Source organism: Coregonus clupeaformis, chromosome 8 (assembly GCF_020615455.1).
Source record: "Coregonus clupeaformis isolate EN_2021a chromosome 8, ASM2061545v1, whole genome shotgun sequence".
NCBI lineage: Eukaryota > Metazoa > Chordata > Actinopteri > Salmoniformes > Salmonidae > Coregonus > Coregonus clupeaformis.
This window is the reverse complement of record NC_059199.1, coordinates 61,546,399-61,567,572: the sequence shown is the minus strand read 5'-3', so window position 1 is coordinate 61,567,572 and position 21,174 is coordinate 61,546,399. Positions and strand designations below refer to the sequence as shown.

At 40.7% G+C, this 21,174-nt stretch overlaps 1 protein-coding gene across 1 annotated transcript in view; it reads left to right on the top strand.

The window, feature by feature from the left end:
- The window catches only part of LOC121573026 (transmembrane protein 196-like), a 39,665-nt gene extending 21,709 nt beyond the window's left edge, over window positions 1-17,956 (top strand). Inside the window, exons 3-5 of the mRNA XM_041885063.1 lie at window positions 16,847-16,982; window positions 17,224-17,366; window positions 17,510-17,956. Of these exons, the coding sequence (XP_041740997.1) occupies window positions 16,847-16,982; window positions 17,224-17,366; window positions 17,510-17,578 (348 nt within the window). The 3' untranslated portion in view covers window positions 17,579-17,956. The remainder of the gene's footprint in view (window positions 1-16,846; window positions 16,983-17,223; window positions 17,367-17,509) is intronic.
- The last annotated feature ends 3,218 nt before the right edge of the window (window positions 17,957-21,174 follow it).

Genomic DNA, 21,174 nt, shown 5'->3' with positions numbered 1-21,174 from the left:
TGATAGAGCAGGAATCTATAAACTGTGTTCCATCTCATTTACAGTGACAGAGCGGGAAACTATCAACTGTGTTCCATCTCATTTACAGTGATAGAGCAGGAAACTATCAACTGTGTTCCATCTCATTTACAGTGACAGAGCAGGAAACTATCAACTGTGTTCCATCTCATTTACAGTGATAGAGCAGGAAACTATCAACTGTGTTCCATCTCATTTACAGTGACAGAGCAGGAAACTATCAACTGTGTTCCATCTCATTTACAGTGACAGAGCAGGAAACTATCAACTGTGTTCCATCTCATTTACAGTGACAGAGCAGGAATCTATAAACTGTTCCATCTCATTTACAGTGATAGAGCAGGAAACTATCAACTGTGTTCCATCTCATTTACAGTGATAGAGCAGGAAACTATCCACTGTGTTCCATCTCATTTACAGTGACAGAGCAGGAAACTATCAACTGTGTTCCATCTCATTTACAGTGATAGAGCAGGAAACTATAAACTGTGTTCCATCTCATTTACAGTGACAGAGCAGGAAACTATCAACTGTGTTCCATCTCATTTACAGTGATAGAGCAGGAAACTATCAACTGTGTTCCATCTCATTTACAGTGATAGAGTAGGAAACTATCAACTGTGTTCCATCTCATTTACAGTGACAGAGCAGGAAACTATCAACTGTGTTCCATCTCATTTACAGTGATAGAGCAGGAAACTATCAACTGTGTTCCATCTCATTTACAGTGACAGAGCAGGAAACTATCAACTGTGTTCCATCTCATTTACAGTGACAGAGCAGGAAACTATCAACTGTGTTCCATCTCATTTACAGTGACAGAGCAGGAATCTATAAACTGTTCCATCTCATTTACAGTGATAGAGCAGGAAACTATCAACTGTGTTCCATCTCATTTACAGTGACAGAGCAGGAAACTATCAACTGTGTTCAATCTCATTTACAGTGATAGAGCAGGAAACTATCAACTGTGTTCCATCTCATTTACAGTGACAGAGCAGGAAACTATCAACTGTGTTCCATCTCATTTACAGTGACAGAGCAGGAATCTATAAACTGTTCCATCTCATTTACAGTGATAGAGCAGGAAACGATCAACTGTGTTCCATCTCATTTACAGTGATAGAGCGGGAAACTATCAACTGTGTTCCATCTCATTTACAGTGATAGAGCAGGAAACTATCAACTGTGTTCCATCTCATTTACAGTGACAGAGCAGGAAACTATCAACTGTGTTCCATCTCATTTACAGTGATAGAGCAGGAAACTATCAACTGTGTTCCATCTCATTTACAGTGATAGAGTAGGAAACTATCAACTGTGTTCCATCTCATTTACAGTGACAGAGCAGGAAACTATCAACTGTGTTCCATCTCATTTACAGTGACAGAGCAGGAAACTATCAACTGTGTTCCATCTCATTTACAGTGACAGAGCAGGAATCTATAAACTGTTCCATCTCATTTACAGTGATAGAGCAGGAAACTATCAACTGTGTTCCATCTCATTTTACAGTGATAGAGCAGGAAACTATCCACTGTGTTCCATCTCATTTACAGTGACAGAGCAGGAAACTATCAACTGTGTTCCATCTCATTTACAGTGATAGAGCAGGAAACTATAAACTGTGTTCCATCTCATTTACAGTGACAGAGCAGGAAACTATCAACTGTGTTCCATCTCATTTACAGTGATAGAGCGGGAAACTATCAACTGTGTTCCATCTCATTTACAGTGATAGAGTAGGAAACTATCAACTGTGTTCCATCTCATTTACAGTGACAGAGCAGGGAAACTATCAACTGTGTTCCATCTCATTTACAGTGATAGAGCAGGAAACTATCAACTGTGTTCCATCTCATTTACAGTGACAGAGCAGGAAACTATCAACTGTGTTCCATCTCATTTACAGTGACAGAGCAGGAAACTATCAACTGTGTTCCATCTCATTTACAGTGACAGAGCAGGAATCTATAAACTGTTCCATCTCATTTACAGTGATAGAGCAGGAAACTATCAACTGTGTTCCATCTCATTTACAGTGACAGAGCAGGAAACTATCAACTGTGTTCAATCTCATTTACAGTGATAGAGCAGGAAACTATCAACTGTGTTCCATCTCATTTACAGTGACAGAGCAGGAAACTATCAACTGTGTTCCATCTCATTTACAGTGACAGAGCAGGAATCTATAAACTGTTCCATCTCATTTACAGTGATAGAGCAGGGAAACGATCAACTGTGTTCCATCTCATTTACAGTGATAGAGCGGGAAACTATCAACTGTGTTCCATCTCATTTACAGTGATAGAGCAGGAAACTATCAACTGTGTTCCATCTCATTTACAGTGACAGAGCAGGAAACTATCAACTGTGTTCCATCTCATTTACAGTGATAGAGCAGGAAACTATCAACTGTGTTCCATCTCATTTACAGTGACAGAGCAGGAAACTATCAACTGTGTTCCATCTCATTTACAGTGACAGAGCAGGAAACTATCAACTGTGTTCCATCTCATTTACAGTGACAGAGCAGGAATCTATAAACTGTTCCATCTCATTTACAGTGATAGAGCAGGAAACTATCAACTGTGTTCCATCTCATTTACAGTGATAGAGCAGGAATCTATCAACTGTGTTCCATCTCATTTACAGTGACAGAGCAGGAAACTATCAACTGTGTTCCATCTCATTTACAGTGATAGAGCAGGAAACTATCAACTGTGTTCCATCTCATTTACAGTGACAGAGCAGGAATCTATAAACTGTGTTCCATCTCATTTACAGTGACAGAGCAGGAAACTATCAACTGTGTTCCATCTCATTTACGGTGATAGAGCGGGAAACTATCAACTGTGTTCCATCTCATTTACAGTGATAGAGCAGGAAACTATCAACTGTGTTCCATCTCATTTACAGTGACAGAGCAGGAAACTATCAACTGTGTTCCATCTCATTTACAGTGACAGAGCAGGAAACTATCAACTGTGTTCCATCTCATTTACAGTGACAGAGCAGGAATCTATAAACGTGTTCCATCTCATTTACAGTGATACAGCAGGAAACTATCAACTGTGTTCCATCTCATTTACAGTGATAGAGCAGGAAACGATCAACTGTGTTCCATCTCATTTACAGTGATAGAGCAGGAAACTATCAACTGTGTTCCATCTCATTTACAGTGACAGAGCAGGAAACTATCAACTGTGTTCCATCTCATTTACAGTGATAGAGCAGGAAACTATCAACTGTGTTCCATCTCATTTACAGTGACAGAGCAGGGAAACTATCAACTGTGTTCCATCTCATTTACAGTGACAGAGCAGGAAACTATCAACTGTGTTCCATCTCATTTACAGTGACAGAGCAGGAAACTATCAACTGTGTTCCATCTCATTTACAGTGACAGAGCAGGAAACTATCAACTGTGTTCCATCTCATTTACAGTGACAGAGCAGGAAACTATCAACTGTGTTCCATCTCATTTACAGTGACAGAGCAGGAAACTATCAACTGTGTTCCATCTCATTTACAGTGATAGAGCAGGAAACTATCAACTGTGTTCCATCTCATTTACAGTGACAGAGCAGGAAACTATCAACTGTGTTCCATCTCATTTACAGTGACAGAGCAGGAAACTATCAACTGTGTTCCATCTCATTTACAGTGACAGAGCAGGAAACTATCAACTGTGTTCCATCTCATTTACAGTGATAGAGCAGGAAACTATCAACTGTGTTCCATCTCATTTACAGTGACAGAGCAGGGAAACTATCAACTGTGTTCCATCTCATTTACAGTGATAGAGCAGGAAACTATCAACTGTGTTCCATCTCATTTACAGTGATAGAGCAGGAAACTATCAACTGTGTTCCATCTCATTTACAGTGACAGAGCAGGAAACTATCAACTGTGTTCCATCTCATTTACAGTGACAGAGCAGGAAACTATCAACTGTGTTCCATCTCATTTACAGTGACAGAGCAGGAAACTATCAACTGTGTTCCATCTCATTTACAGTGACAGAGCAGGAAACTATCAACTGTGTTCCATCTCATTTACAGTGACAGAGCAGGGAAACTATCAACTGTGTTCCATCTCATTTACAGTGACAGAGCAGGAAACTATCAACTGTGTTCCATCTCATTTACAGTGATAGAGCAGGAAACTATCAACTGTGTTCCATCTCATTTACAGTGACAGAGCAGGAAACTATCAACTGTGTTCCATCTCATTTACAGTGATAGAGCAGGAAACTATCAACTGTGTTCCATCTCATTTACAGTGATAGAGCAGGAAACTATCAACTGTGTTCCATCTCATTTACAGTGATAGAGCAGGAAACTATCAACTGTGTTCCATCTCATTTACAGTGATAGAGCAGGAAACTATCAACTGTGTTCCATCTCATTTACAGTGATAGAGCAGGAAACTATCAACTGTGTTCCATCTCATTTACAGTGATAGAGCAGGAAACTATCAACTGTGTTCCATCTCATTTACAGTGATAGAGCAGGAAACTATAAACTGTGTTCCATCTCATTTACAGTGATAGAGCAGGAAACTATAAACTGTGTTCCATCTCATTTACAGTGATAGAGCAGGAAACTATAAACTGTGTTCCATCTCATTTACAGTGATAGAGCAGGAATCTATAAACTGTGTTCCATCTCATTTACAGTGATAGAGCAGGAATCTATCAACTGTGTTCCATCTCATTTACAGTGATAGAGCAGGAAACTATCAACTGTGTTCCATCTCATTTACAGTGACAGAGCAGGAAACTATCAACTGTGTTCCATCTCATTTACAGTGACAGAGCAGGAATCTATAAACTGTTCCATCTCATTTACAGTGATAGAGCAGGAAACTATCAACTGTGTTCCATCTCATTTACAGTGATAGAGCAGGAAACTATCAACTGTGTTCCATCTCATTTACAGTGATAGAGCAGGAAACTATAAACTGTGTTCCATCTCATTTACAGTGATAGAGCAGGAATCTATCAACTGTGTTCCATCTCATTTACAGTGATAGAGCAGGAATCTATAAACTGTGTTCCATCTCATTTACAGTGACAGAGCGGAAACTATCAACTGTGTTCCATCTCATTTACAGTGATAGAGCAGGAAACTATCAACTGTGTTCCATCTCATTTACAGTGACAGAGCAGGAAACTATCAACTGTGTTCCATCTCATTTACAGTGACAGAGCAGGAAACTATCAACTGTGTTCCATCTCATTTACAGTGACAGAGCAGGAAACTATCAACTGTGTTCCATCTCATTTACAGTGATAGAGCAGGGAAACTATCAACTGTGTTCCATCTCATTTACAGTGACAGAGCAGGAAACTATCAACTGTGTTCCATCTCATTTACAGTGATAGAGCAGGAAACTATAAACGGTGTTCCATCTCATTTACAGTGACAGAGCAGGAAACTATCAACTGTGTTCCATCTCATTTACAGTGACAGAGCAGGAAACTATCAACTGTGTTCCATCTCGTTTACAGTGATAGAGCAGGAAACTATCAACTGTGTTCCATCTCATTTACAGTGATAGAGCAGGAAACTATCAACTGTGTTCCATCTCATTTACAGTGATAGAGCAGGAAACTATCAACTGTGTTCCATCTCATTTACAGTGATAGAGCAGGAAACTATCAACTGTGTTCCATCTCATTTACAGTGATAGAGCAGGAAACTATCAACTGTGTTCCATCTCATTTACAGTGATAGAGCAGGAAACTATAAACTGTGTTCCATCTCATTTACAGTGATAGAGCAGGAAACTATAAACTGTGTTCCATCTCATTTACAGTGATAGAGCAGGAAACTATAAACTGTGTTCCATCTCATTTACAGTGATAGAGCAGGAATCTATAAACTGTGTTCCATCTCATTTACAGTGATAGAGCAGGAATCTATCAACTGTGTTCCATCTCATTTACAGTGATAGAGCAGGAAACTATCAACTGTGTTCCATCTCATTTACAGTGACAGAGCAGGAAACTATCAACTGTGTTCCATCTCATTTACAGTGACAGAGCAGGAATCTATAAACTGTTCCATCTCATTTACAGTGATAGAGCAGGAAACTATCAACTGTGTTCCATCTCATTTACAGTGATAGAGCAGGAAACTATCAACTGTGTTCCATCTCATTTACAGTGATAGAGCAGGAAACTATAAACTGTGTTCCATCTCATTTACAGTGATAGAGCAGGAATCTATCAACTGTGTTCCCATCTCATTTACAGTGATAGAGCAGGAATCTATAAACTGTGTTCCATCTCATTTACAGTGACAGAGCGGGAAACTATCAACTGTGTTCCATTCATTTACAGTGATAGAGCAGGAAACTATCAACTGTGTTCCATCTCATTTACATTGACAGAGCAGGAAACTATCAACTGTGTTCCATCTCATTTACAGTGACAGAGCAGGAAACTATCAACTGTGTTCCATCTCATTTACAGTGACAGAGCAGGAAACTATCAACTGTGTTCCATCTCATTTACAGTGATAGAGCAGGAAACTATCAACTGTGTTCCATCTCATTTACAGTGACAGAGCAGGAAACTATCAACTGTGTTCCATCTCATTTACAGTGATAGAGCAGGAAACTATAAACGGTGTTCCATCTCATTTACAGTGACAGAGCAGGAAACTATCAACTGTGTTCCATCTCATTTACAGTGACAGAGCAGGAAACTATCAACTGTGTTCCATCTCATTTACAGTGATAGAGCAGGAAACTATCAACTGTGTTCCATCTCATTTACAGTGATAGAGCAGGAAACTATCAACTGTGTTCCATCTCATTTACAGTGATAGAGCAGGAAACTATCAACTGTGTTCCATCTCATTTACAGTGATAGAGCAGGAAACTATCAACTGTGTTCCATCTCATTTACAGTGATAGAGCAGGAAACTATCAACTGTGTTCCATCTCATTTACAGTGATAGAGCAGGAAACTATAAACTGTGTTCCATCTCATTTACAGTGATAGAGCAGGAAACTATAAACTGTGTTCCATCTCATTTACAGTGATAGAGCAGGAAACTATAAACTGTGTTCCATCTCATTTACAGTGATAGAGCAGGAATCTATAAACTGTGTTCCATCTCATTTACAGTGATAGAGCAGGAATCTATCAACTGTGTTCCATCTCATTTACAGTGATAGAGCAGGGAAACTATCAACTGTGTTCCATCTCATTTACAGTGACAGAGCAGGAAACTATCAACTGTGTTCCATCTCATTTACAGTGACAGAGCAGGAATCTATAAACTGTTCCATCTCATTTACAGTGATAGAGCAGGAAACTATCAACTGTGTTCCATCTCATTTACAGTGATAGAGCAGGAAACTATCAACTGTGTTCCATCTCATTTACAGTGATAGAGCAGGAAACTATAAACTGTGTTCCATCTCATTTACAGTGATAGAGCAGGAATCTATCAACTGTGTTCCATCTCATTTACAGTGATAGAGCAGGAATCTATAAACTGTGTTCCATCTCATTTACAGTGACAGAGCGGGAAACTATCAACTGTGTTCCATCTCATTTACAGTGATAGAGCAGGAAACTATCAACTGTGTTCCATCTAATTTACAGTGACAGAGCAGGAAACTATCAACTGTGTTCCATCTCATTTACAGTGACAGAGCAGGAAACTATCAACTGTGTTCCATCTCATTTACAGTGACAGAGCAGGAAACTATCAACTGTGTTCCATCTCATTTACAGTGATAGAGCAGGAAACCATCAACTGTGTTCCATCTCATTTACAGTGACAGAGCAGGAAACTATCAACTGTGTTCCATCTCATTTACAGTGATAGAGCAGGAAACTATAAACGGTGTTCCATCTCATTTACAGTGACAGAGCAGGAAACTATCAACTGTGTTCCATCTCATTTACAGTGACAGAGCAGGAAACTATCAACTGTGTTCCATCTCATTTACAGTGATAGAGCAGGAAACTATCAACTGTGTTCCATCTCATTTACAGTGATAGAGCAGGAAACTATCAACTGTGTTCCATCTCATTTACAGTGATAGAGCAGGAAACTATCAACTGTGTTCCATCTCATTTACAGTGATAGAGCAGGAAACTATCAACTGTGTTCCATCTCATTTACAGTGATAGAGCAGGAAACTATCAACTGTGTTCCATCTCATTTACAGTGATAGAGCAGGAAACTATAAACTGTGTTCCATCTCATTTACAGTGATAGAGCAGGAAACTATAAACTGTGTTCCATCTCATTTACAGTGATAGAGCAGGAAACTATAAACTGTGTTCCATCTCATTTACAGTGATAGAGCAGGAATCTATAAACTGTGTTCCATCTCAATTACAGTGATAGAGCAGGAATCTATCAACTGTGTTCCATCTCATTTACAGTGATAGAGCAGGAAACTATCAACTGTGTTCCATCTCATTTACAGTGACAGAGCAGGAAACTATCAACTGTGTTCCATCTCATTTACAGTGACAGAGCAGGAATCTATAAACTGTTCCATCTCATTTACAGTGATAGAGCAGGAAACTATCAACTGTGTTCCATCTCATTTACAGTGATAGAGCAGGAAACTATCAACTGTGTTCCATCTCATTTACAGTGATAGAGCAGGAAACTATAAACTGTGTTCCATCTCATTTACAGTGATAGAGCAGGAATCTATCAACTGTGTTCCATCTCATTTACAGTGATAGAGCAGGAATCTATAAACTGTGTTCCATCTCATTTACAGTGACAGAGCGGGAAACTATCAACTGTGTTCCATCTCATTTACAGTGATAGAGCAGGAAACTATCAACTGTGTTCCATCTCATTTACAGTGACAGAGCAGGAAACTATCAACTGTGTTCCATCTCATTTACAGTGACAGAGCAGGAAACTATCAACTGTGTTCCATCTCATTTACAGTGACAGAGCAGGAAACTATCAACTGTGTTCCATCTCATTTACAGTGATAGAGCAGGAAACTATCAACTGTGTTCCATCTCATTTACAGTGACAGAGCAGGAAACTATCAACTGTGTTCCATCTCATTTACAGTGATAGAGCAGGAAACTATAAACGGTGTTCCATCTCATTTACAGTGACAGAGCAGGAAACTATCAACTGTGTTCCATTCATTTACAGTGACAGAGCAGGAAACTATCAACTGTGTTCCATCTCATTTACAGTGACAGAGCAGGAATCTATAAACTGTTCCATCTCATTTACAGTGATAGAGCAGGAAACTATCAACTGTGTTCCATCTCATTTACAGTGATAGAGCAGGAAACTATCAACTGTGTTCCATCTCATTTACAGTGATAGAGCAGGAAACTATAAACTGTGTTCCATCTCATTTACAGTGATAGAGCAGGAATCTATCAACTGTGTTCCATCTCATTTACAGTGATAGAGCAGGAATCTATAAACTGTGTTCCATCTCATTTACAGTGACAGAGCGGGGAAACTATCAACTGTGTTCCATCTCATTTACAGTGATAGAGCAGGAAACTATCAACTGTGTTCCATCTCATTTACAGTGACAGAGCAGGAAACTATCAACTGTGTTCCATCTCATTTACAGTGATAGAGCAGGAAACTATCAACTGTGTTCCATCTCATTTACAGTGACAGAGCAGGAAACTATCAACTGTGTTCCATCTCATTTACAGTGACAGAGCAGGAAACTATCAACTGTGTTCCATCTCATTTACAGTGACAGAGCAGGAATCTATAAACTGTTCCATCTCATTTACAGTGATAGAGCAGGAAACTATCAACTGTGTTCCATCTCATTTACAGTGATAGAGCAGGAAACTATCCACTGTGTTCCATCTCATTTACAGTGACAGAGCAGGAAACTATCAACTGTGTTCCATCTCATTTACAGTGATAGGGCAGGAAACTATAAACTGTGTTCCATCTCATTTACAGTGACAGAGCAGGAAACTATCAACTGTGTTCCATCTCATTTACAGTGATAGAGCGGGAAACTATCAACTGTGTTCCATCTCATTTACAGTGATAGAGTAGGAAACTATCAACTGTGTTCCATCTCATTTACAGTGACAGAGCAGGAAACTATCAACTGTGTTCCATCTCATTTACAGTGATAGAGCAGGAAACTATCAACTGTGTTCCATCTCATTTACAGTGACAGAGCAGGAAACTATCAACTGTGTTCCATCTCATTTACAGTGACAGAGCAGGAAACTATCAACTGTGTTCCATCTCATTTACAGTGACAGAGCAGGAATCTATAAACTGTTCCATCTCATTTACAGTGATAGAGCAGGAAACTATCAACTGTGTTCCATCTCATTTACAGTGACAGAGCAGGAAACTATCAACTGTGTTCCATCTCATTTACAGTGATAGAGCAGGAAACTATCAACTGTGTTCCATCTCATTTACAGTGACAGAGCAGGAAACTATCAACTGTGTTCCATCTCATTTACAGTGACAGAGCAGGAATCTATAAACTGTTCCATCTCATTTACAGTGATAGAGCAGGAAACGATCAACTGTGTTCCATCTCATTTACAGTGATAGAGCGGGAAACTATCAACTGTGTTCCATCTCATTTACAGTGATAGAGCAGGAAACTATCAACTGTGTTCCATCTCATTTACAGTGACAGAGCAGGAAACTATCAACTGTGTTCCATCTCATTTACAGTGATAGAGCAGGAAACTATCAACTGTGTTCCATCTCATTTACAGTGACAGAGCAGGAAACTATCAACTGTGTTCCATCTCATTTACAGTGACAGAGCAGGAAACTATCAACTGTGTTCCATCTCATTTACAGTGACAGAGCAGGAATCTATAAACTGTTCCATCTCATTTACAGTGATAGAGCAGGAAACTATCAACTGTGTTCCATCTCATTTACAGTGATAGAGCAGGAATCTATCAACTGTGTTCCATCTCATTTACAGTGACAGAGCAGGAAACTATCAACTGTGTTCCATCTCATTTACAGTGATAGAGCAGGAAACTATCAACTGTGTTCCATCTCATTTACAGTGACAGAGCAGGAATCTATAAACTGTGTTCCATCTCATTTACAGTGACAGAGCAGGAAACTATCAACTGTGTTCCATCTCATTTACAGTGATAGAGCGGGAAACTATCAACTGTGTTCCATCTCATTTACAGTGATAGAGCAGGAAACTATCAACTGTGTTCCATCTCATTTACAGTGACAGAGCAGGAAACTATCAACTGTGTTCCATCTCATTTACAGTGACAGAGCAGGAAACTATCAACTGTGTTCCATCTCATTTACAGTGACAGAGCAGGAATCTATAAACGTGTTCCATCTCATTTACAGTGATAGAGCAGGAAACTATCAACTGTGTTCCATCTCATTTACAGTGATAGAGCAGGAAACGATCAACTGTGTTCCATCTCATTTACAGTGATAGAGCAGGAAACTATTAACTGTGTTCCATCTCATTTACAGTGACAGAGCAGGAAACTATCAACTGTGTTCCATCTCATTTACAGTGATAGAGCAGGAAACTATCAACTGTGTTCCATCTCATTTACAGTGACAGAGCAGGAAACTATCAACTGTGTTCCATCTCATTTACAGTGACAGAGCAGGAAACTATCAACTGTGTTCCATCTCATTTACAGTGACAGAGCAGGAAACTATCAACTGTGTTCCATCTCATTTACAGTGACAGAGCAGGAAACTATCAACTGTGTTCCATCTCATTTACAGTGACAGAGCAGGAAACTATCAACTGTGTTCCATCTCATTTACAGTGACAGAGCAGGAATCTATAAACTGTTCCATCTCATTTACAGTGATAGAGCAGGAAACTATCAACTGTGTTCCATCTCATTTACAGTGATAGAGCAGGAAACTATCAACTGTGTTCCATCTCATTTACAGTGATAGAGCAGGAAACTATAAACTGTGTTCCATCTCATTTACAGTGATAGAGCAGGAATCTATCAACTGTGTTCCATCTCATTTACAGTGATAGAGCAGGAATCTATAAACTGTGTTCCATCTCATTTACAGTGACAGAGCGGGAAACTATCAACTGTGTTCCATCTCATTTACAGTGATAGAGCAGGAAACTATCAACTGTGTTCCATCTCATTTACAGTGACAGAGCAGGAAACTATCAACTGTGTTCCATCTCATTTACAGTGATAGAGCAGGAAACTATCAACTGTGTTCCATCTCATTTACAGTGACAGAGCAGGAAACTATCAACTGTGTTCCATCTCATTTACAGTGACAGAGCAGGAAACTATCAACTGTGTTCCATCTCATTTACAGTGACAGAGCAGGAATCTATAAACGTGTTCCATCTCATTTACAGTGATAGAGCAGGAAACTATCAACTGTGTTCCATCTCATTTACAGTGATAGAGCAGGAAACTATCCACTGTGTTCCATCTCATTTACAGTGACAGAGCAGGAAACTATCAACTGTGTTCCATCTCATTTACAGTGATAGAGCAGGAAACTATAAACTGTGTTCCATCTCATTTACAGTGACAGAGCAGGAAACTATCAACTGTGTTCCATCTCATTTACAGTGATAGAGCGGGAAACTATCAACTGTGTTCCATCTCATTTACAGTGATAGAGTAGGAAACTATCAACTGTGTTCCATCTCATTTACAGTGACAGAGCAGGAAACTATCAACTGTGTTCCATCTCATTTACAGTGATAGAGCAGGAAACTATCAACTGTGTTCCATCTCATTTACAGTGACAGAGCAGGAAACTATCAACTGTGTTCCATCTCATTTACAGTGACAGAGCAGGAAACTATCAACTGTGTTCCATCTCATTTACAGTGACAGAGCAGGAATCTATAAACTGTTCCATCTCATTTACAGTGATAGAGCAGGAAACTATCAACTGTGTTCCATCTCATTTACAGTGACAGAGCAGGAAACTATCAACTGTGTTCAATCTCATTTACAGTGATAGAGCAGGAAACTATCAACTGTGTTCCATCTCATTTACAGTGACAGAGCAGGAAACTATCAACTGTGTTCCATCTCATTTACAGTGACAGAGCAGGAATCTATAAACGTGTTCCATCTCATTTACAGTGATAGAGCAGGAAACGATCAACTGTGTTCCATCTCATTTACAGTGATAGAGCGGGAAACTATCAACTGTGTTCCATCTCATTTACAGTGATAGAGCAGGAAACTATCAACTGTGTTCCATCTCATTTACAGTGACAGAGCAGGAAACTATCAACTGTGTTCCATCTCATTTACAGTGATAGAGCAGGAAACTATCAACTGTGTTCCATCTCATTTACAGTGATAGAGTAGGAAACTATCAACTGTGTTCCATCTCATTTACAGTGACAGAGCAGGAAACTATCAACTGTGTTCCATCTCATTTACAGTGACAGAGCAGGAAACTATCAACTGTGTTCCATCTCATTTACAGTGACAGAGCAGGGAATCTATAAACTGTGTTCCATCTCATTTACAGTGATAGAGCAGGAAACTATCAACTGTGTTCCATCTCATTTACAGTGATAGAGCAGGAAACTATCCACTGTGTTCCATCTCATTTACAGTGACAGAGCAGGAAACTATCAACTGTGTTCCATCTCATTTACAGTGATAGAGCAGGAAACTATAAACTGTGTTCCATCTCATTTACAGTGACAGAGCAGGAAACTATCAACTGTGTTCCATCTCATTTACAGTGATAGAGCGGGAAACTATCAACTGTGTTCCATCTCATTTACAGTGATAGAGTAGGAAACTATCAACTGTGTTCCATCTCATTTACAGTGACAGAGCAGGAAACTATCAACTGTGTTCCATCTCATTTACAGTGATAGAGCAGGAAACTATCAACTGTGTTCCATCTCATTTACAGTGACAGAGCAGGAAACTATCAACTGTGTTCCATCTCATTTACAGTGACAGAGCAGGAAACTATCAACTGTGTTCCATCTCATTTACAGTGACAGAGCAGGAATCTATAAACGTGTTCCATCTCATTTACAGTGATAGAGCAGGAAACTATCAACTGTGTTCCATCTCATTTACAGTGACAGAGCAGGAAACTATCAACTGTGTTCAATCTCATTTACAGTGATAGAGCAGGAAACTATCAACTGTGTTCCATCTCATTTACAGTGACAGAGCAGGAAACTATCAACTGTGTTCCATCTCATTTACAGTGACAGAGCAGGAATCTATAAACTGTTCCATCTCATTTACAGTGATAGAGCAGGAAACGATCAACTGTGTTCCATCTCATTTACAGTGATAGAGCGGGAAACTATCAACTGTGTTCCATCTCATTTACAGTGATAGAGCAGGAAACTATCAACTGTGTTCCATCTCATTTACAGTGACAGAGCAGGAAACTATAAACTGTGTTCCATCTCATTTACAGTGATAGAGCAGGAAACTATCAACTGTGTTCCATCTCATTTACAGTGACAGAGCAGGAAACTATCAACTGTGTTCCATCTCATTTACAGTGACAGAGCAGGAAACTATCAACTGTGTTCCATCTCATTTACAGTGACAGAGCAGGAATCTATAAACTGTTCCATCTCATTTACAGTGATAGAGCAGGAAACTATCAACTGTGTTCCATCTCATTTACAGTGATAGAGCAGGAATCTATCAACTGTGTTCCATCTCATTTACAGTGACAGAGCAGGAAACTATCAACTGTGTTCCATCTCATTTACAGTGATAGAGCAGGAAACTATCAACTGTGTTCCATCTCATTTACAGTGACAGAGCAGGAATCTATAAACTGTGTTCCATCTCATTTACAGTGACAGAGCAGGAAACTATCAACTGTGTTCCATCTCATTTACAGTGATAGAGCGGGAAACTATCAACTGTGTTCCATCTCATTTACAGTGATAGAGCAGGAAACTATCAACTGTGTTCCATCTCATTTACAGTGACAGAGCAGGAAACTATCAACTGTGTTCCATCTCATTTACAGTGACAGAGCAGGAAACTATCAACTGTGTTCCATCTCATTTACAGTGACAGAGCAGGAATCTATAAACTGTTCCATCTCATTTACAGTGATACAGCAGGAAACTATCAACTGTGTTCCATCTCATTTACAGTGATAGAGCAGGAAACGATCAACTGTGTTCCATCTCATTTACAGTGATAGAGCAGGAAACTATTAACTGTGTTCCATCTCATTTACAGTGACAGAGCAGGAAACTATCAACTGTGTTCCATCTCATTTACAGTGATAGAGCAGGAAACTATCAACTGTGTTCCATCTCATTTACAGTGACAGAGCAGGAAACTATCAACTGTGTTCCATCTCATTTACAGTGACAGAGCAGGAAACTATCAACTGTGTTCCATCTCATTTACAGTGACAGAGCAGGAAACTATCAACTGTGTTCCATCTCATTTACAGTGACAGAGCAGGAAACTATCAACTGTGTTCCATCTCATTTACAGTGACAGAGCAGGAAACTATCAACTGTGTTCCATCTCATTTACAGTGACAGAGCAGGAAACTATCAACTGTGTTCCATCTCATTTACAGTGATAGAGCAGGGAAACTATCAACTGTGTTCCATCTCATTTACAGTGACAGAGCAGGAAACTATCAACTGTGTTCCATCTCATTTACAGTGACAGAGCAGGAAACTATCAACTGTGTTCCATCTCATTTACAGTGACAGAGCAGGAAACTATCAACTGTGTTCCATCTCATTTACAGTGATAGAGCAGGAAACTATCAACTGTGTTCCATCTCATTTACAGTGACAGAGCAGGAAACTATCAACTGTGTTCCATCTCATTTACAGTGATAGAGCAGGAAACTATCAACTGTGTTCCATCTCATTTACAGTGATAGAGCAGGAAACTATCAACTGTGTTCCATCTCATTTACAGTGACAGAGCAGGAAACTATCAACTGTGTTCCATCTCATTTACAGTGACAGAGCAGGAAACTATCAACTGTGTTCCATCTCATTTACAGTGACAGAGCAGGAAACTATCAACTGTGTTCCATCTCATTTACAGTGACAGAGCAGGAAACTATCAACTGTGTTCCATCTCATTTACAGTGACAGAGCAGGAAACTATCAACTGTGTTCCATCTCATTTACAGTGACAGAGCAGGAAACTATCAACTGTGTTCCATCTCATTTACAGTGATAGAGCAGGAAACTATCAACTGTGTTCCATCTCATTTACAGTGACAGAGCAGGAAACTATCAACTGTGTTCCATCTCATTTACAGTGATAGAGCGGGAAACTATCAACTGTGTTCCATCTCATTTACAGTGATAGAGCAGGAAACTATCAACTGTGTTCCATCTCATTTACAGTGACAGAGCAGGAAACTATCAACTGTGTTCCATCTCATTTACAGTGACAGAGCAGGAAACTATCAACTGTGTTCCATCTCATTTACAGTGACAGAGCAGGAAACTATCAACTGTGTTCCATCTCATTTACAGTGACAGAGCAGGAAACTATCAACTGTGTTCCATCTCATTTACAGTGACAGAGCAGGAAACTATCAACTGTGTTCCATCTCATTTACAGTGACAGAGCAGGAAACTATCAACTGTGTTCCATCTCATTTACAGTGACAGAGCAGGAAACTATCAACTGTGTTCCATCTCTCCATGTGTTGTTTTCTGCTGACAAGATAGCTACAGTATCAGCAGGTGCAGTCATTTAAGCCTGTGTGTATTTCTCTCTTGTTTTTTTATCTCTCTATCTCTATCTCTCTATCTCTCTCTCTCTCTATCTCTCTATCTCTCTCTCTCTATCTCTATATCTCTCTCCCTCCAGATGATTCTGTTCTCAGCCTGCTGTATCTGTGGTCTGATTGGAGGGATTCTCAACTTCCAGTTCGTTAGGGCGTTGTCACGACGACCGGACTCTCTTCACTCCCTACACCTAGCGGCCATGACCATTGCCTGCCTGGGTATGCAACGCTATGAAACGCTATAGAAAACACTTTGAAACATAGTTAAACATTATATTACATTACATTACACTAACATCAACTCATTCCAACTCCAGGTAGTTGAGCTGGGTGATGCTGACCCAACACCTCCTCTAACCTGCATGAAAACTTCTCTGTCTGTTTATGAAAGGTAACGTTCAGGTTCTGGCACCATTCAATTCAATTAGTCTCTCTCCCCCCCTCTCCCTCTCTCCTGTAGGTATCTCTTCCTGTACTCTCTCTACCTGGTTGACCTGTCGTCTGGCCAGTTCAGAACAACAGAGGATGTTTCTGGAGAGAGAACACTCACTGCACCACTCACACGAGATGACTGAGAAGGATTCATACACACACGGATCTTTTGTAAGAAACAAACACACACTCACAGGCTTGGACCGCACTCACACATTACTCTTGATTGCTCCTCAGTGAGAATCCACAGCTGAGTGATACTAACGTGTGTGTGTGTGCGTGCGTGCGTACATGCGTTTGTGTGTTTCCAATAGGAGATCCTGGACAACTCCAGCAATGGGATTCCCCAGATCTCCTACAATGGTAACACCACATCTCCTTGACAATGGACACACCTTTTTGCCCTGACAACTGGCACATCGTGTAACCCTGACAAGGGACACACCTTGTTGCCCTGACAATGGGCACAACTTGTTGCCCTGACGACGTCCACACCTTGTTGCCCTGACAACGGAGTGATATCATCTAACAGGGCTGAGCAGCATTATTTCACAGCTGTGTGTGGAGAACTTCAGCACAGATGGAAGAAGTTGTTTCCCAAAAGATAACAACAATGAACGCTTTTCTTGGACAAGTTGTTACTAGTTCTGATAGTCCTAACACACAGTCACATGACATATGACCTCACAGACAGGAGGGACAGACAGCCAATCAGACGATTCAAACTAATGATCACAAAACAAGCATGCAATTTATTTTAAATCTCTCTCATTCCTCCCTCTCTCTCTCACTCTCAATTCAATTCCATTTCAATTTAAGGGCTTTATTGGCATGGGAAACGTATGTTAACATTGCCAAAGCAAGTGAAGTAGATAATAAACAAAAGTGAAATAAACAATAAATATTAACAGTAAACATTACACTCAGAAGTTCCAAAAGAATAAAGACATTTCAAATGTCATATTATGTATATATATATACAGTGTTGTAACAATGTGCAAATAGTTAAAGTACAAATGGGAAAATAAATAAACATAAATATGTATTTACAATTGTGTTTGTTCTTCACTGGTTGCCCTTTTCTTGTGGCAACAGGTCACAAATCTTGCAGATGTGATGGCACACTGTGGTTTTTCACCCAGTAGATAAGGGAGTTCATCAAAATTGGGTTTGTTTTCGAATTCTTTGTGGGTCTGTGTAATCTGAGGGAAATATGTGTCACTAATATGGTCAAATATTTGGCAGGAGGTTAGGAAGTGCAGCTTAGTTTCCACCTCATTTTGTGGGCAGTGTGCACATAGCCTGTCTTCTCTTGAGAGCCAGGTCTGCCTACAACGTCCTTTCTCAATAGCAAGGCTATGCTCACTGAGTCTGTACATAGTCAAAGCTTTCCTTAAGTTTTGGTCAGTCACAGTGGTCAGGTATTCTGCCACTGTGTACTCTCTGTTTAGGGCCAAATAGCATTCTAGTTTGCTCTGTTTTTTTGTTTGTTCTTTCCAATGTGTCAAGTAATTCTCTTTTTGTTTTCTCATGATTTGGTTGGGTCTATGTCTCCTGAGTGGCGCAGTGGTCTAAGGCACTGCATCGCAGTGCTAGCTGTGCCACTAGAGATCCTGGTTCAAATCCAGGCTCTGTTGTAGCTGGCCGTGACCGGGAGACCCATGGGGCGGCGCACAATTGGCCCAGGGTAGGGGAGGGAATGGCCGGCAGGGATGTAGCTCAGTTGGTAGAGCATGGCGTTTGCAACGCCAGGGTTGTGGGTTCGATTCCCACGGGGGCCCAGTATGAAAAATAATAATGTATGCGCTCACTAACTGTAAGTCGCTCTGAATAAGAGCGTCTACTAAAATGTCTAATGTTGTTGTTGTCCTGGGGCTCTGTGGGGTCTGTTTGTGTTTGTGAACAGAGCCCCAGGACCAGCTTATTTAGGGGACTCTTCTCCAAGTTCATCTCTCTGTAGGTGATGGCTTTGTTATGGAAGGTTTGGGAATCGCTTCCTTTTAAGTGGTTAAAGAATTTAACGGCTCTTTTCTGGATTTTGATAATTAGCGGGTATTGGCCTAATTCTGCTCTATTTGGTGTTTTACGTTGTACACGTGGACGTAGGTCGGGGTGCCTTGTAAGGATCCGACGGCGAGCGAGTAAACTGCCTCTTCCATCAATCCTATTAGCCAATCTTCAATCATTGGATAACAAATTGGATGACCTAAGATTACGGTTATCCTACCAACGGGACATTAAAAACTGTAATATCCTATGTTTCACCGAGTCGTGGCTGAACGACGACATGGATAACATACAGCTAGCGGGCTATTCACTACATCGGCAGGATAGAACGGCTGACTCCGGTAAGACAAGGGGTGGCGGTCTGTGTATATTTGTAAACAACAGCTGGTGCACAAAATCAAATACTAAGGAAGTCTCGAGGTTTTGCTCGCCTGAGGTAGAGTATCTTATGATAAGCTGTAGACCACACTATTTACCAAGAGAGTTTTCATCTATATTTTTCATAGTTGTCTATTTACCACCACAAACCAATGCTGGCATTAAGATTGCACTGAATGAGTTGTACAAGGCCATAAATCAACAGGAAAACGCTCATCCAGATGCAGCGCTCCTAGTGGCCGGGGACTTTAATGCAGGGAAACTTAAATCCGTTCTACCTAATTTCTACCAGCATGTTAAATGTGCAACCAGAGGAAAAAAACTCTAGACCACCTTTACTCCACACACAGAGACGCATACAAAGCTCTCCCTCGCCCTCCATTTGGCAAATCTGACCATAACTCTATCCTCCTGATTCCTGCTTATAAGCAAAAACTAAAGCAGGAAGCACCAGTGACTCGGTTAATAAAAAAGTGGTTAGATGACGCAGATGCTAAGCTACAGGACTTTTTTGCTAGCACAGACTGGAACATGTTCCGGGATTCTTCAGACAGCATTGAGGAGTACACCACATCAGTCACTGGCTTCATCAATAAGTGCATCGATGATGTCGTCCCCACAGTGACCGTACATACATACCCCAACCAGAAGCCATGGATTACAGGAAACATCCGCACTGAGCTAAAGGGTAGAGCTGCCGCTTTCAAGGAACGGGACTCTAACCCGGACGCTTATAAGAAATCCCGCTATGCCCTCCGACGAACCATCAAACAGGCAAAGAGTCAATACAGGGCTAAGATTGAATCGTACTACACTGGCTCTGACGCTCGTCGGATGTGGCAGGGCTTGAAAACTATTACAGACTACAAAGGGAAGCACAGCCGCGAGCTGCCCAGTGACACAAGCCTACCAGACGAGCTAAACCACTTCTATGCTCGCTTCGAGGCAAGCAACACTGAAGCATGCATGAGAGCACCAGCTGTTCCGGATGACTATGTGATCAAGCTCTCCGTAGCCGATGTGAGTAAGACTTTTAAGCAGGTCAACATTCACAAGGCCGCAGGGCCAGACGGATTACCAGGACATGTACTCCGAGCATGTGCTGACCAACTGGCAAGTGTCTTCACTGACATTTTCAACATGTCCCTGACTGAGTCTGTAATACCAACATGTTTCAAGCAGACCACCATAGTCCCCGTGCCCAAGGACTCTAAGATAACCTGCCTAAATGACTACCGACCCGTAGCACTGACGTCTGTAGCCATGAAGTGCTTTGAAAGGCTGGTCATGGCTCACATCAACAGCATTATCCCAGAAACCCTAGACCCACTCCAATTTGCATACCGCCCCAACAGATCCACAGATGATGCAATCTCTATTGCACTCCACACTGCCCTTTCCCACCTGGACAAGAGGAACACCTACGTGAGAATGCTATTCATTGACTACAGCTCAGCATTCAACACCATAGTGCCCTCTAAGCTCATCACTAAGCTAAGGATCCTGGGACTAAACACCTCCCTCTGCAACTGGATCCTGGACTTCCTGACGGGCCGCCCCCAGGTGGTAAGGGTAGGTAACAACACATCTGCCA